General features: G+C 45.9%; 1 protein-coding gene across 3 annotated transcripts; it reads right to left on the bottom strand.

The window, feature by feature from the left end:
- Nucleotides 1-1,316: 1,316 nt before the first annotated feature.
- Nucleotides 1,317-14,247, bottom strand: slc46a3 (solute carrier family 46 member 3). 3 transcript variants are annotated; one of them, XM_037546934.1, is made up of 8 exons: nucleotides 14,115-14,245; nucleotides 13,786-13,874; nucleotides 9,024-9,229; nucleotides 8,781-8,813; nucleotides 7,076-7,943; nucleotides 5,102-5,185; nucleotides 3,848-4,004; nucleotides 1,317-2,149 (listed from the first exon to the last, which is right to left on the bottom strand). In XM_037546934.1, exons 3-8 carry the CDS (start codon nucleotides 9,210-9,212, stop codon nucleotides 2,053-2,055), a joined length of 1,428 nt encoding a protein of 475 aa, XP_037402831.1. In that variant the 5' UTR covers nucleotides 9,213-9,229; nucleotides 13,786-13,874; nucleotides 14,115-14,245; the 3' UTR covers nucleotides 1,317-2,052. The 3 variants fall into 3 exon arrangements, with proteins under 3 accessions (XP_037402831.1, XP_017572585.1, XP_017572587.1); XM_017717096.2 differs by lacking the exon at nucleotides 13,786-13,874 and having other exon boundaries at nucleotides 14,115-14,247; XM_017717098.2 differs by lacking the exons at nucleotides 8,781-8,813; nucleotides 13,786-13,874 and having other exon boundaries at nucleotides 14,115-14,247.
- Nucleotides 14,248-16,030: the final 1,783 nt, after the last annotated feature.

The following is a 16,030-nucleotide window of genomic DNA, read 5'->3' as shown; positions in this document are numbered from 1 at the left end:
CTACAGTCTGTAACTGTAGAACTACAGAGTGCAGCTATACAGTAAGTGGAGCTGATAAAGTGGACAGTGAGTGTAGAAACAGGGAGGTGGTCAGACTGCTGTTAAGACCAAGCCTACTTCAATATAGGTGCAACAGATTTCCTTTCTAGGAGCAAGACTGGGGCGAGTGACCACGCTTTTAAATGGGCCTGTTTAACAGGTACTTCATTTGCATTAGTAAAAGAGGAAAACGTTCAGGATAGACTTTCCTTCCCATAAAAATAACTGAACAGAAAAGAGAAGCAACAACAGGTAAAGCAAACATTTTCACAGGTAGTTATACATAAAGCAGAAATAGTGGCATAAGCAGCTGCTGGCCCATGTAACCCAATGAGGAACAGCGTACTGCTGCAGTCTTTAATCAAACGTAGGTTCTATGAGAGCACCGGTCCTCATGACGGCTCAATTTTGAGTGTTTTTCTTTAAAGTGAGCTGTTGACCTATTTCACACAGTCAAACCCGGCAGGGAAAGAGACGAGGACATGCAATCAGACAGTGGCTGTTCACATTTAAAGCACACAAACCTCAACACACAGTAACAGCAAAACACCCTTGACCTGTAACAGAGAGCGGGTAGTGAGCCAAAGCAGTTTCATACCACGCGCAACACTCTGCGAAAGTCAAGGACCGCCCTTTTATCCATTTCACTTCCAGCAAAAACAGCCATTAAGTACAAGTTATTCATTTTTCAGGAGATATTCCTGTGAATAAAGAAATAAGAATGCACTTGCAGAGGGAGGGGCGAAGTCAAAGGACAAGAATGGGTCTGAAAGGATGTGTAGCTGTCAAGAAGCCAGTACGGAGAAAAGAAAGACACACACACAAAAAATAAATCTGCAAATCAAGCAAACCCTCTCAGAACAATGGAGTGGCCACCAGAGTCCAGACCTCAACGCTGTTTGTGTTGGCGATTACTCGGATCATGAGAAAATCAGAATGCAACCAACTTCTAAGACTGAACTTTGGAGGTGTGGAAAAACCTGGAAATATATCGCCCGCTGTGGGAAGAAAGCCTTGTATCTCTGTTTTTGTCGTTTTTCAGTTTTTGACATAATTTTAAAAGGATTGCCGGCCTTTACACTGTGTAGTAATTCAATGACGAACGGAGCAAAAGAAACGGCCCAAAATGACTTGGAAAAAATTCCGGTTCCATTGACTTGCATTAAAAGTGAAGTAGGTTTTTCCTTCTCCTGTAAACACCATTTTTGAGACACAAGGTGCCCCCCCCCCTCCCCCCTCCCCCCTCCCCCCTCCCCCCTCCCAACAACAGTGATATATAAAATAAGTCATTTTAACGAATAACTGAAAATAGCTGGAAATTAAATAAATGAAGTTATTCGCACAATCCTGCATATTTTACTTTTCCAATGCAAAACTCAGCAAATTAGTGCTATTTAGAGATTTTTTTTTTCTCCCTTTTAAATACAGAGAAAAAGGTGGAACCAGGATGTTTCACGCTGCAAATGTGAAAATAGGTTAAAAAAAAATTGCAGTCATGTTAACAGAGTTAATAAATCAATAATAACTAACAGTTTTAGGCAGAACACCTGTGTGAGGTGAAGCCAACTTTCTTTTTTTTTTCCTATTTTACCTGCAAACTTGCTGCATGTTAAAAATTTGCATATTTGTGGGAAAAAGCCCTTCTTGCGTTGGGATGTTTTGGCAGCTTACAGCATCGAATACCCTTCACTCTGCAAACACAGATACATTTCCTACATACAGTGTCCTTGAGCAAGACACCTAACTTAATTAATTTCCTTAGAAATGTAAACAACCTCCCTTTGAATGTCCTCACTGAGCAACTCTGACCTTACTAAGCTAAGTTATTTTTACATTTACTCATTTTCATTTCATCACTGCCCCCTTGCAGTTTTGGCTTTTTATAGAAGACCTGAAAGTGCAAAGGCCTGTTTAAGAAGTGACTACGTTGAAAGTGCAGCGATGGTCCCCGAGCACAGAGACGCCTCCAGCAGGTGCAGAGAGGGGCGGAGATCTGCGTCGTCCCTGTGCTCCTCAGGCCACAGGGGGGCTGTCTGTTACTTGAGTGTCCTCTTCTGCCAAGAGTCCCTCGGATTCACTGCCATCTTCAAAGTGGAAAAATCGAAGAGCGCTGAGGAGAAATAACACGTCAAGGTGAGTCAGCAGGCAGGCGCACACACACACACACACACACACACACACACACACACACACACACACACACACATATATATGCAGAAAGAGGAAATGGGAACCAAGAGTTGGCAGTTAAATAAAAACATTAGTTTCGTGTCTCAGGGGAAGTTTTTACATGTCAATACAAGGGGTGCTTGTCTGGTTCCAGAATGAAGCTCACGCTTGTTTTTCTAGGCTTGCTGTTGAGTGGTAGAGGTAGATAAAGGTAGAGGTGATCATTCAGAAGAGCCCCAACCTTATCTTACTCTCTACTGGACGCCGGTCCAGTACAGAACTGTTTGTTTAGACTTTGACACAAATGGAAAAAGCAGACCAGTCGCATCAATTTTACAGCTTTCAGAGCTGCTCCTTCTGTTCTCACCTGCTGTCTAAACTCTCCAGGATCTGTGTGACCAAAAAAAAAAAAAAAGAAAAACGAAACTAGACCATCTTAACTTCACAGCCAAACAAGGTTCAGCTCCTCTTTCTCGTGAGAGGAGTTCAGTTCCTTTTTCATACTCGAATTAGTGCGCACCTGACCTGCACCGCAGCTCACACAGCCCTGACACTGGACGTTTGCCTCACTTTTTGAGAGGGAGTGTGTTGTTATCGTGAAATAACGTAGATCATCTCAGCCGTGATGTTATTGGTGATAACTCCCTCCTCGAATGCTCTACTGCTTTAATACAGCAGTTAAATAAATACAGTAAGAAATGAATAAACTGGCCGTGAACGCGGCTTTAATATGTTTTAATGTTCAGCTCCTTCCTCCTAATTAGAGCTCCTTAACGAGCAGCTCGTTGCTACGTTGCTACGTCACTCGCCGCTCAGCCGGCAGTTCGTTCTCCAGCTCCTTACACTAAATTCCCAAACTGTCGTCACAACTGAGCAGCTTTTCAGTCGGCAGCTGTGACAGAAGAACAGCTGAACAACCTGGAATCAGCCAGAAATGAACCCAACACCATTCGCCAGACGTGTCTGATCTTCAGAGTCGGACCAAATCAGACTGAGCCGTAAAACTGACCCAATATCAGGTTCAGCTCAGTTTGGTCAGTTTCTCCAGATCAGTATTAATGTTGTTTTGTTCCAGCCGGTCTGTAAAGCTTCTTACAGCCCGTTTAGTTTGGCGAATGGTGTTGGGTTCATTTCTGGCTGATTCCAGGTTGTTCAGCTGTTCTTCTGTCACAGCTGCCGACTGAAAAGCTGCTCAGTGGTGACGACAGTTTGGGAATTTAGTGTCGTCTCGTCTTCAGAGTCGGACCAAATCGGCTGTCGATCAGATGTGATCTTAACAGTGTCCGTTTTCTGTTTGTGGCAAAGTGAGAAGTAAAAACGTTCAGATGGCTCGAGCGTCTCCTACAGCTGTCAGAGTTGTTGCTTAGCAACGGCGTTTCAGCGGAGTGATACAGTGTTTGTGAAAAATCTGTGATGCTCTGGTGAAATAACAGCACAGTTAGACGCCTCTCGACCAATCAGCTCACGTGGCTGGAACTCGCTGTTGTCTGAGCTTTCTCAGAGTAAAAAAAAAATTTTATGAAGGAAAAAAGAAAAAAAAACTGAGAAATGCAAATTAGCTAGTACAGAGGTTTATTCTGCACCATATGGAAAACTGTAAAATGTGAACAGGTGAGTAAAGCAGGCACTTGTTTCTCACCATAGCAGACTCATTGGAATGAGGCAGAGTCCAGCAGCGAGGAGGAAGACAAAGCCGGGGAACCAGGTCACCGTGATGCTGTAGACATTGTTGAACGCTGCACTCCCTAAATTAGTGAACAGGCTATCAACGAAGGCCACGCAGGCGAAGAGCGCACCTGAAACAGGCAGAGACAAATAAATGTTAACCAGACATCGGCTTTGCCTTCAAACCCCCAAATCACTCCCAGCCTTGAAAACCATGTGCTCTGCATATTTTTTTTGTTTTTCCTGCTGCAAAAACTGGACCAAAGCAAAAAGGCCTTGAAAAGTAGCTGAGGAGTTTTATTTTTTTTAGATTAGAAAAATATGCAGACGTGTAGAAAATTGACAGCACTCAATTTGGGATGGGATAGGATGCACCTATGAAATATATAACTATACGAACAATATACACAATTATAGAACTATCTATGAATGATATATACATACACACACACACACACACACACACACACACACACACACACACACACAATACTATAAATACAATACATGCAGCATGTTATGCAGTGTTGGGAGTAAGCAGCTAACACAGGGAACAGTCTGTTGCATGGAAATGTTTGGGATAATAAATAATAATAAATTTTGGGTGCAACATGCAGGTGTGAGTACTAGTGGAGTGGTGTGGAGCTCAGCAGGGCGATGGCGGAGGGAAAGAAGCTGGACCTGAGCCGGCTGGTTCTGTCTGAATGCTTCTGCATCTCCTCCCCGACGGGAGGAGGTTAAACAGTGTGTGGATGGGGTGGGAGGAGTTCTCCTTTGTTCTACGTAGAATCATCTTCAAAAATGTTCTATACAGAACCATTAACACGTTCTCCATCAACCCAAAGAGCCATGTCACATATACGTGTGTGTGTGTATATATAATAAAAATAAATAAATAAAAAGCATGCAAATGGTTCTTCGAGTGTTCATGGTTCCATCTAGAACCACTGTCTTTACTGAAGAACCCCTGAAGAATGTGCGATTGGAAATCACTGGATTATCCCGTCAATTTGCTGCCAAATAAAACAAAAACAAAGCAACAACTGCGCGGCTTTAAACGTAAAAAGGTAAGTGGGGCTCAAGATTTAACAGCTCGGCACAGTCGAGTGGACGTGGTCTCTTGGGCGCAGCAGCATGTGAAGCAGCAGAACTAAGAGGAGAGCCCTCATGGGACAGACGCTTGGCTGAGTAAGAGCTTTTCGGTTTTGGCACAGCAGCTCGACTTTACCCTGCTCGGACTTTGAGACCACCTTTGACAACATGGAGCGCAAGACCGGGAAAGGCATGATGGCCAGGAGCATAGGGATCCTCACTGTAGAGAAAAAGAACAAACAAACATGAGCTGACGTGTGTCAGACGAGCACAGATCCCCAACACACTCAGCAGCTATAGACTCAAATTTCCTCCTAAGACCAATTTAATCATGTTATGATACTCGGACTATAATGCGAAGGTCTTAATATCTACCTTTGTTTGATGAAGCAATTCTAGCCAATAAGCAATGAGCAGAGCAATGAGGAGATAAGGCTAACTTCACGACTGACAGTAAATATTGTTTCTTGCGGTAACTAAACACAAACCCCCATCATAAAAAAATAAGCCTTAACTGTAAATCAAACAAGGCGCTCTCGGTTCATGCGGTACGAGAGAGGCACACATTGCACCGCCAGGGAGAATCACTTGACCCTTATTAGCAATTTCATTTGCACAAATCCTGATTGGGTGAATGTCACAATTACTCAAATCCTGTAACTTCCGGAGTTCTTCAACTTGTTCCAGCAACATTTCTGAGGACGTCCTTGACTACTGTAATAGTCAGATAAGTGATACTTTTTTGATCCCACAAACGGGGAAATTCCATCTCCGCATTTAACCCATCCATGAAGTGAAAAACCACATACACACTAGGGGGCAGTGAGCACACTTGCCCGGAACGGTGGGCAGCCCTATCCACGGCGCCTGGGGAGCAGTTGGGGGTTAGGTGTCTTGCTCAAGGACACCTCAGTCATGGACTGTCAGCCCTGGGGATTGAACCGGCAACCTTCCGGTCACAGGGCCAGCTCCCTAACCTCCAGCCCAGGACTGCCCCAGTCAGTACTGCTCTCAGCGGTGATGCACGATTGAACACAAGAAGTGTTCACAACGGGAATAACACAGACCTGTATTTTGTCCGTTTCTGATTTTAGGATTAGTTGTGAGCTCAACTGATGAAGAGGAACCCCCAAAAAGGAGGAACTGAGGTAGAAAAGCTTTCAAACACCTGGTTACACAGGGTTGAAAAGGGGGTTTTAAAGACAAATCAATAGGAAACTGGACTGCAGACTTGGCGTAAATACAAATGAGGGCTGAATGTTTTCTGAACACTAAAGCAGCTACTACATGCTATGAAATACGCCACAGTATAACATAAAACAACTTACTGCAACTAATTTCACACCCTACTTTCAGGAGGAGAACTTGTGTCCTTTGAGTGATGATAAGATATAAGTAAATCAATCCAGTCTCCATGATACTGTTGGAACAGCGCTAAACAATCATTTCCATGAAATAACAGGGAGGGTTTAGTCTGGTTCTGACAAATTCATGCCAGATTTGATAAGGAAATCACAAATGCCAAATTGGGACCACCTGCATGGACTACCAAGGTTCTGCAAGGTGTTTATCAATGCATGTAAATATATATTATATATAAAATGATAGTTTTTCCAAGTACTGAAAATTCAAACTCTGCTTAAAGCACTACAATATAGTCAATGACTTCACATCCTTCGAACAACTGGGGAACACATTTATTATTCCTAGGTCACTTTTATCCTAGATCCACTCAGACCAGCGCAACACACACTAACACACCACCACCATGTGTTACTGCAGTGCTGAGAATGACCCACCACCCAAATAGGACCTGCTCTGTGAGGGTCCATGGGGGTCCTGACCACTGTCCTGGGTCTAATATCTACTATTTACTGTGTCTAATAGCCTCTTGACTTGACTTGACTCTTTGTGCAAGGCAGTCTATCGTTTAAGTGGCTTAACTTCTTAAAGGAGGGGCTTAAATTAGAAGTAACAGCATCATTTTAAAGCACAGTGGCTTGAAAAGAAGACAAGTCTGTATGAGAATCTGCTGATACCTTTGAGGTTTGATATCCGTATCAGAATCAGAAAAGAAAAGGCAGTATCATGCCATTTCTACTCTACTCACCAAGAAACATCATCAGTGTGGTTCTGGCGAAGGCCATCACAGTCATGCCTATGAAGACGGACAGCATCCCGATGAAGATGATGGCCAGGTCAGGCAGGCAGCGCGACAGTACGTACACGCCAATGAAGCTGGTGATGAACATGACCATGGAGAGAGCCGAGCTATAGCCGATGAGGATCTCGCTCCAACAAAGCGGCTCGTTAAGCTCATAAAGCGTAACCACAGTTAGGCCACCGAAGTTGGCGAAGCTGAAGGAGCAGAAGATGACTATGAGAAGCACCAAGAGACCGTTCCTTCTCCTGCTGCCCTGGGCAAAGAGGTTATAGATCCCAAACGTAAGCTTGTTCATCTCTCCGCCACTAGTACTGCTGTCCACTGTTCTTTCAACCACCCTGCTTTCCTCCAGAAGGAAGACTGCATACAGCAGGTTGACCAAATGGCACACGGCAGCGGTGAAAAAGGGCCAGTTAAACCCGGCCACCCTCAAGAAGTAGCCAGTGCAGACCAAAGCCACTCCGGAGACCAGCCCAAATACCATGTCCAGACCAGCGATGCGCAGGGTCTTCTGCTTGCCGTCCTCGCACAGGTCGACCACATAGGAGAAGCAGCCACCCAGCATGGTGCCTATGCCCCCAAACAGGGCGCTCACAAAGGAGGCTGCGATGAGCAGGTAGAGGTTGAGCTCGAAGATGGATATGGCAAGGAAGGACAGGCAGTACACCAGAGAGCCAATGAGGGGGAGGATGATGGTGATCTTGCGGCCCCGCTGGTCACTGTAGGCCACCAGGATGAGGGTCACTAGGAGACTCGGGATCAAAGAGAAGAGCTCCGAATACATGGAGAACAGTGAAGCGGCTTTCTGCACCTCCTGGGAAAATACAAGAAACCTGGTCTGAACAACACGTACCAGTCTAGGCAGCGCTGCCCAAAGTCCGGCCCAAGGGCACAAATGCGCCCCCCAGACAAATTTTCATCAGCCTCCAGCTTCTGTTTTACTGTGTATTTTAAGCGGCCCTCCCGCCAGCCAGTATGTTGCAGTTCTTCCTTTGACCTGATGGTGGCAGCTGACCTGACCTGCAGTTTCATTTACTGAACTACATTTAGGCCCATTTATTCTTTTTACCCCTACCCCTCATTTTCAAGTGTCACCCTCACCTTTCTGAACTGAGTTACAGGGCAGTGGTTGAAATCTCGCCCTCTGAAATGAGACCCTGGAATAAACAGAGCATCACTTCATTAACAGCTACTAGCGCCGCTCTGTAGACGACCCTGCTGGTCTGCAGGGACAGCAGAGGAGGGGAAAGTTCAGCTCCTCACTGCTGGGCTTTAGTTACATTTAGGGATCATACGCCTTCAAAGAGGGGGGCAATTATTTATTATCACCCCCCCTAATTCTTCAGTGATGTGAAGCTGAAGTCGGATATTCTCCAGATTCTTGAGAATTTTCCCGTTCCACCTTAAATGGAGCAGCAGTTACATTCTGGTGCCTCATGCGTCAGAACTGTCGTCTCTGACTTTACATCTACAAGGTGGACCGACCAGGTAGGAGTGTCTAATAGAGTGGACAGTGAGTGGACACAGTGTTTAAAAACTCCAGCAGCACTGCTGTGTCTGATCCACTTGTACCAGCACAACACACACTAACACACCACCACCACGTCAGTGTTACTGCAGTGCTGAGAATGACCCACCACCCAAATATTACCTGCTCTGTGAGGGTCCATGGGGGTCCTGACCACTGAAGAACAGGGTAACAGAGTATCAGAGAAACAGATGGACTACAGTCTGTAACTGTAGAACTACAGAGTGCAGCTATACAGTAAGTGGAGCTGATAAAGTGGACAGTGAGGTGGTCATGTTATGTCTGATGTGTGTATGCCTGACACAAGAACGTGTGAGGCTATGACGCTGTATACAACTGGGGGAAAGGTGAGGGGATAAAACTCACTTCTTGGTGGCTTGAATGATTACTGCTGTTCGTGCTACATCTGGAAGAAGTGTTCATTGCTGGGTAAGAGGTGTTGGTAATGTCCTTCCACAGTCGGCGGTACACATACTGCTGTACCAGAGGATACCCCAAAAAACTGGCAAAGGCGTACGCGGCAAACACCGGCTCCACAAAATAGAACTTCTTCATTCCGGCTCACGCAGACTCTGTAGATAAACAAAATATAGAAGCATCACAACTCTCTTAAGCCTCTACTGCAGGCGTTAGGAAAGCAATTTAAAATACATATTCCACTCACTTTTCTTGCAGAAAATGGACCTGATTATTAAATATCAAAACTTTATTTATTTACTTATTATATTTTTAAATAATGTGTGCAGGGATGGGTGGCACAGTGGCGTGGTGGGTAGCGCTGTTGCCTCACAGTAAGAAGGGCCTGGGTTCGATTCCCCGACCGGGTGACCAGCGTACTTTCTGTGTGGAGTTTGCATGTTCTCCCCGTGTTTGTCTGGGTTTCCTCCGGGTTCTCAACTGGACATGGTAAATTGACACTAGGTGTGAGTGAACCTGTCTGTCTGTCTGTCTGTCTGTCTGTCTGTCTGTCTGTCTGTCTGCCCTGCGATGGACTGGCGACCTGTCCAGGGTGTATCCTGCCTTCCGCTCAATGACCGCTGGGATCCAGCACGAACCAGAAGGAGAAGTGGTTTAGAAAAAGTGTGTGTATGTTTGGGGTGTGCTGCCTTGAGGCAACACAGTGTGACAATGGGAATAAATGACACAGAGCCTTGTGTTTCCCCCTATAGTGGCTTGCGGCTGGTCAAATCCATTACACTGTCGCACACTGTTGCTTCTAGGCAACAAACATACTTCTGCAAATTCTCATAACAAAAAAATTGATACTGGAAAGAAAAAATTTTTAATTTATACGGCGTTAAAGTCTCCTCCTATTACCAAAGGTGAATTTGAAAAGTCATGAAAAGTCATTTAAATAGGTCATGATAAAATACTGGTGTAACGGGGAGCGAGGAGGCGGACGCACACGCTGAGATAAGTGAGATTTATTATGGGCAAATCCAGGGTCATAGTCAAGACGGTCCAGAGTCAAAGAGCCAATACGGACAGATCGGGATTCAGACATGACAAACTGTAAACAGACTCAAGCAAACAAACATAGACCAATACATTCATACAAAGACTGGCAAACACAGGACTTAAATACACGGGACAATGAGGGACAAGTGAACACAATCAAGGGCGGAGTAACAAAACCAAAACAAACGCACGTGGAGTGGGAGGAGCCAATCGTGACAGTACCCCCCCTCCCCCCAAAGGCACGCACACCGGGGCGTGCCCAACAGAACAAAAAGAAAACAGACGGGAAGCAAAACCCAAAAACAAAGACAGAACCAAACTAAACAAGGACAGGCACAGACACAGAGGCCAGAGCAGAGGCAGAAACGGGCACGGAGGCAGAAACGGGCAACAGGAACAGACACAGATGGAGACACACCAGACACAGGAACAGACGAAACAAAACGAGGACGAAAAACGGAGGGAGGACGAGGAGGCACAACACAAAACGACGCCGAACGAGAGACAACCGGAGACACAGGACGAGGGAAACAAGAACGAATGACAGACCACGCAAAAGACAGGGGAACAGGAACCAAGACAGACACAGGAACGGAAACGGGTACAGAACCAGAAACAGGGGGGCAGGCGGGCCTGCTACGACGTCCACCAGGACTGGCGGCGGGTCCGGAGGCGCGACGACTGGTGGCGGGTCCGGAGGCGCAGGCTTGCCGCGGGATGCGGCCACAGGATCAGGAGATGACCTGGCTGCTCCCAAGGCTCACTCGAACAATTGGCAGCTCGCAGTGGCGCTTGAAAGCCGCCTTTGTGCAAGGAGGACCAGGAGGAGCACTGCCAGAGCCCTGCAGAATGACCTCCAGCAGGCCACAAATGTGCATGTGTCTGCACAAACGGTTAGAAACCGACTCCATGAGGATGGTACGAGGGCCCGACGTCCACAGATGGGGGTTGTGCTCACAGCCCAACACCGTGCAGGACGCTTGGCATTTGCCAGAGAACACCAGGATTGGCAGATTCGCCACTGGCGCCCTGCGATCTTCACAGATGAAAGCAGGTTCACACTGAGCACATGTGACAGACGTGACAGAGTCTGGAGACGCCGTGGAGAGCGATCTGCTGCCTGCAACATCCTTCAGCATGACCAGTTGGGCAGTGGGTCAGTAATGGTGTGGGGTGGCATTTCTTTGGAGGGCCGCACAGCCCCTCCATGTGCTCGCCAGAGGTAGCCTGACTGCCATTAGGTACCGAGATGAGATCCTCAGACCCCTTGTGAGACCATATGCTGGTGCGGTTGGCCCTGGGATCCTCCTAATGCAGGACAATGCTAGACCTCATGTGGCTGGAGTGTGTCAGCAGTTCCTGCCAGATGAAGGCATTGAAGCTCTGGACCGGCCCGCCCGTTCCCCAGACCTGAATCCGATTGAGCACATCTGGGACATCATGTCTCGCTCCATCCACCAACGCCATGTTGCACCACAGACCGTCCAGGAGTTGGCGGATGCTTTAGTCCAGGTCTGGGAGGAGATCCCTCAGGAAACCATCCGCCACCTCATCAGGAGCTGCCCAGGCGTTGTAGGGAGGTCATACAGGCACGTGGAGGCCACACACAACACTGAGCCTCATTTTGACTTGTTTTAAGGACATCACATCAAAGTTGGATCAGCCTGTCGTGTGTTTTCCCACTTTAATTTTGTGTGTGTCTCCAAATCCAGGCCTCCACTGGTTAATCAATTTGATTTCCATTGATGATTTTTGTGATTTTGTTGTCAGCAGATTCAACTTTGTACAGAACAAAGTATTCAATGAGAATTTCATTCATTCAGATCTAGGATGTGTTATTTGAGTTTTCCCTTTATTTTTTTGAGCAGTGTATATTTACAATAGTGAAATCCTTGTTATTGATTGTGATTTGTATTATAATATAGCGTCCTTGTGTATCAGATATTGCTTTTTTGTGTATTAACTGAATATTTTGGCGTACCAAGGTAGCAACTCCTCTTTTTTTGGAATTAAATGAGGATGAATATATACGGTTGAAATATTTCCTTAATAGTTTCTTATGTTCAGTTTTTAAAAGATGAGTTTCCTGTAGGAGACAGATGTCTGCTTGTAACTTCTGAAGGTGGTTGATTATTTTAGTTCTCTTTATTGGTGCATGAATGCCTCTAACGTTCCAGCTCAATGCAATCTTTATAATCAACGAGCGTTTTTATAGGTGATCAATGATGTGCTGGTGACAGAGGTGAAACTTAAGGTAAAGCACCAGCAGGTCCCAAACAGCGTTTTATCAGGGCATAGACATAATCCTAAGAGGAACTCATATTTATAAACATTGTCAGATGAGTAGCAACTTTGTAAAGGTGAGAGAGCAAATAATTACAGGTAAGGCAGCTACGAAGACAAACACAAACAGACAGAAACAGACAGAAGAGCATCAGGATGTATACTACAGCAAAGAGAAGAAAAGCCTGACCCCTGGGTGACCAGTCATTCAGTTCGCGGTTTCTGAGGGACGTTTAGAACAGCCGTGGTGTAATTTCTGAGTCTCTATAGTTTCCCATCGAGATACAGTCTGTCGACTGAGACCGTCGCACGCATTCCCTTTTTCCTGTATTCTTTTCTAATCTGGAACAGGACTTTTCTTCTTTCTTGAATCTCCTTTGGAAATTGGTCACTAAGGCCAAATTTAGCGTTCCTGCTTTGAACAAGTTCCTTTTGTTTATATCGTTCAAATTTGGCGACGACACGGCAGTCGTGGGAACCAGCCCTGTGACCGGAAGGTCGCCGGTTCAAGCCCCTCGGCTGTCAGTCTGTGACTGAAGTGCCCTTGAGCAAGACACCTAACCCCCAACTGCTCCCCGGGCGCCGTGGATAGGGCTGCCCACCGCTCCGGGCAAGTGTGCTCACTGCCCCCTAGTGTGTGTGTTCACTAGTGTGTATGTGGTGTTTCACTGCACGGACGGGTTAAATGCAGAGGTCTAATTTCACAGAGACTAATGGTTCAGTATCCTACTCTATTCCACTCTACGATGGGTCGTGGATATGCGTGACATTTGCAGTGAACGCGGTTGATGGTATTCTCCGGTATCTTTATGTTCTCACACTTAAAGTTGTTTATAAAGATGTCCAGGTGTCTGTGGAGGAATCGCAGGTGCGAAGTTGCTTCTTTTCCAGTTTGTCAATTTGTAAAAGATCGTCGTCGATTAATAATTCCAGTTCCTCCAGTTCCTCCAGTTTTCTCTTGAAATGTTTTGCCGTGTTCCTCTGAAACAGATACGCTTCAGGAGACGCTCGTCTTGTTGTTGTTGTTGTTGTTGTTGTTGTTTGCTCTAGCAGCAGTGGGCCACCATGTTGAATCACACCCGTAGTCTTGAGAGATTGTCAGTGTGCGCATATGCCCCCTAGTCCCCACATGGCCCCTAGTCCCCTAGTACCCACATGGCCCCTAGTCCCTACATGGCCCCTAGTCCCCTCATGGCACTTAGACCCCTAGTCCCCACATGGCCCCTAGTCCCCACATGGCCCCTAGTCCCCACATGGCCCCTAGTCCCCACATGGCCCCTAGTCCCCACATGGCCCCTAGTCCCCACATGCCCCCTAGTCCCCACATGCCCCCTAGTCCCTGGGTTTAAATGTGGCCACTCAGAGACAGAACATGCTTTTTACTGACCTACTCAGTCTCTTCCATTCACTGTTCACCCTTCCGTCGAACTGTAAGGCGAGGGGAACGAGTCAGTCGCCCTGAGGCAGCGCTGTGAGCTGGAGGGTTAAGCAGACCATGACGAGCGTCACTACCAACTCGTTTAGCCAGGGGTCACTCAGATTACGAGAAAACCGTAAACAAATCAGGTTAAAAACTCCTAAATGGAAATATTACCCCGGCGAATAAACTGCGACTGCGTCCAGTGATCCCACTGACCGCCTCAGTGTCCGTCACATGCAGCTGCACACCTGTCTAACTAAACCATATCACCCCCTGAGAGGGACAGATGACCTTACCGTCGACACGGACAGGCGAATAGCCTCTGATTATGGTGCCCGCTGGTCGCTGGTCGCTGGCCGGCTGCGATGCTCCGGCTGTTTATGAAACCGCTGCGGTCTCTTATGGAGCTGCCGTGTTCCTGTTTTGGACCTGACGAAAGTTCTGATTGGACAGTTTGAGCCTTTCTCAGTGGCTTGTGGCGCCGTCAATCATTCAGTACGGTGGGGGGAGGCGGGGCTTAGCGTGAAAGCGCTCGCATCGCCGCTCCTGATTGGTCCAAACCAATGGTCCATGGTTACAAAACATGAAAGACGCTCAAGTTGTAATTTAATAATGATAATAATAATAGTAATAATAGAGACCCCCAAGGTAAAATATTCCTCCAGTAAAAGTAGAAGTTCCTCCCTTTAGACCTCAACTGGAGTAAAAGTACTAAAGTATTTTCCTTCAAATGTACTTAAGTATAAAGTAAAAGTACTAAAAGAGTAATTCTGGCTCTGATGTCCTGTTATCATTTTTATAACCAGACTGGCTTCATGAACTCATTTCAGGTGAAAGTCCTCCAGCGTCTCTCTTGGTAAACCAGTCTTTTAATAGGACGTCATTAATTAGTGACGCTGACGTCTATTAAAATGATCAGAAGCACAAAACACTGAAGGTAAACAGTTTCCATCAGGGAGAACCGAGTGGCTCTGAAATCACTTTTTACACACAAGCAAAGTTTCAGTTTCAGATTTATTTACAACTTAGTTCCAAGTTTAAGTTGAATAAAAACTGGCTTTAAACTCAGGATCACAGATGAGCTCCTTTACTATGTTGATCTGTAGGCGTCTGTTCATAAACATAAACCAGCCCAAACTCATTTACTATAAAATGAAATGGTGTTTGTAGAAATTCAGAAAAAAGCCGCGTCAGTCTCGACTGCATATGTGGACATATTTCTATATTGAGCTCTATTTACACAAAGTTAGGTTAGTTCATCATTTATGTTGAACAGACTCTCCCAAAGTTTTACGCTGCTGCGCTGACGTTGAACCGCGTGCTGCACTGGGTCGGTATGACCAACAGGTCAAAACCAGCTCTAAACAAAGTGACCGCTGGGCCCTGATTGGTGCTCTGGCTTTGCGCTTCTTTTGTTTTGACATGTGACGTTTTTATACACACAGAAACCAAAAGGAACGACAGATTTCTCAGAATGTAGGAGGAAAAAGTCGGATATTAGACTCTGAAATGTAGTGGAGTGAAAGGAAAAAGTCCAGAATGGAGAAACTTCAGTACAGATACACCAAAAATACTAAAGTACAGAAACCAATTACATTTACTCAGTTACTCAGTTACTGTCCACCCCTGATGATATTAATAACAATAATAATAATAAAAAAGAAATTAGTTTTTCAAGACTCACTATTTAAAATGTATTGCATTTACAATTTAACACTCCAATCATCATTTTGTGGAATAGTGCACCCCAGTGGTCTGGAAAGGAATGGCGTTTCAACACAGTCAAAGGAGGATGGCGAACAAGAGGAAACAGCACAGTGTGGCACAGCATTGAAGCTGGGCTGGAGGATGGAGAATAAGGCAATGGTGGTGGCTGGTGGAGAGGGTGCCTGGATAGAACCTGGTGGTGAGGACCTGCTGGCGGAGCAGCGTGCTGTCCTGGCAGAAATAGGGTGGAAATAATTGGCACATCATTGGATTCTGCTGTTATTTACGCTTAAGCACCCCAACTTTTTTGGAAATGGGGTTGTATCTCTGTTCAAAGTGTTTCTGGTTTTCCAAAATGAATTAAGACAAAGGGTAAAATTATACATTACATGGCAAAAAGTTTTCACTCCCCCATCCAAATCATTAAATTCAGGAGTTCCAGTCTCTTCCATGGCCACAGGTGTATAAAGCCGAGCCCCTAGGCCTGCAGACTGCTTCTACAGAC

Source organism: Pygocentrus nattereri, chromosome 18, assembly GCF_015220715.1.
Source record: "Pygocentrus nattereri isolate fPygNat1 chromosome 18, fPygNat1.pri, whole genome shotgun sequence".
Lineage (NCBI taxonomy): Eukaryota > Metazoa > Chordata > Actinopteri > Characiformes > Serrasalmidae > Pygocentrus > Pygocentrus nattereri.
Note: the sequence above shows the minus strand (reverse complement) of the source record. Positions and strands in the feature narration are given on the sequence as shown.

What these genes read in the sequence shown, in the direction of transcription:
- slc46a3 (XM_017717096.2), bottom strand. Translation starts at nt 9,212, where the DNA reads ATGAAGAAGTTCTATTTTGTGGAGCCGGTGTTTGCCGCGTACGCCTTT. An exon ending in CACACTGATGATGTTTCTTG is followed by an intron (nt 5,186 to 7,075) that starts GTGAGTAGAGTA and finishes TTTTCTCTACAG; the next exon opens with TGAGGATCCCTATGCTCCTG. An exon ending in ATTCCAATGAGTCTGCTATG is followed by an intron (nt 2,150 to 3,847) that starts GTGAGAAACAAG and finishes ATTTCTCCTCAG; the next exon opens with CGCTCTTCGATTTTTCCACT.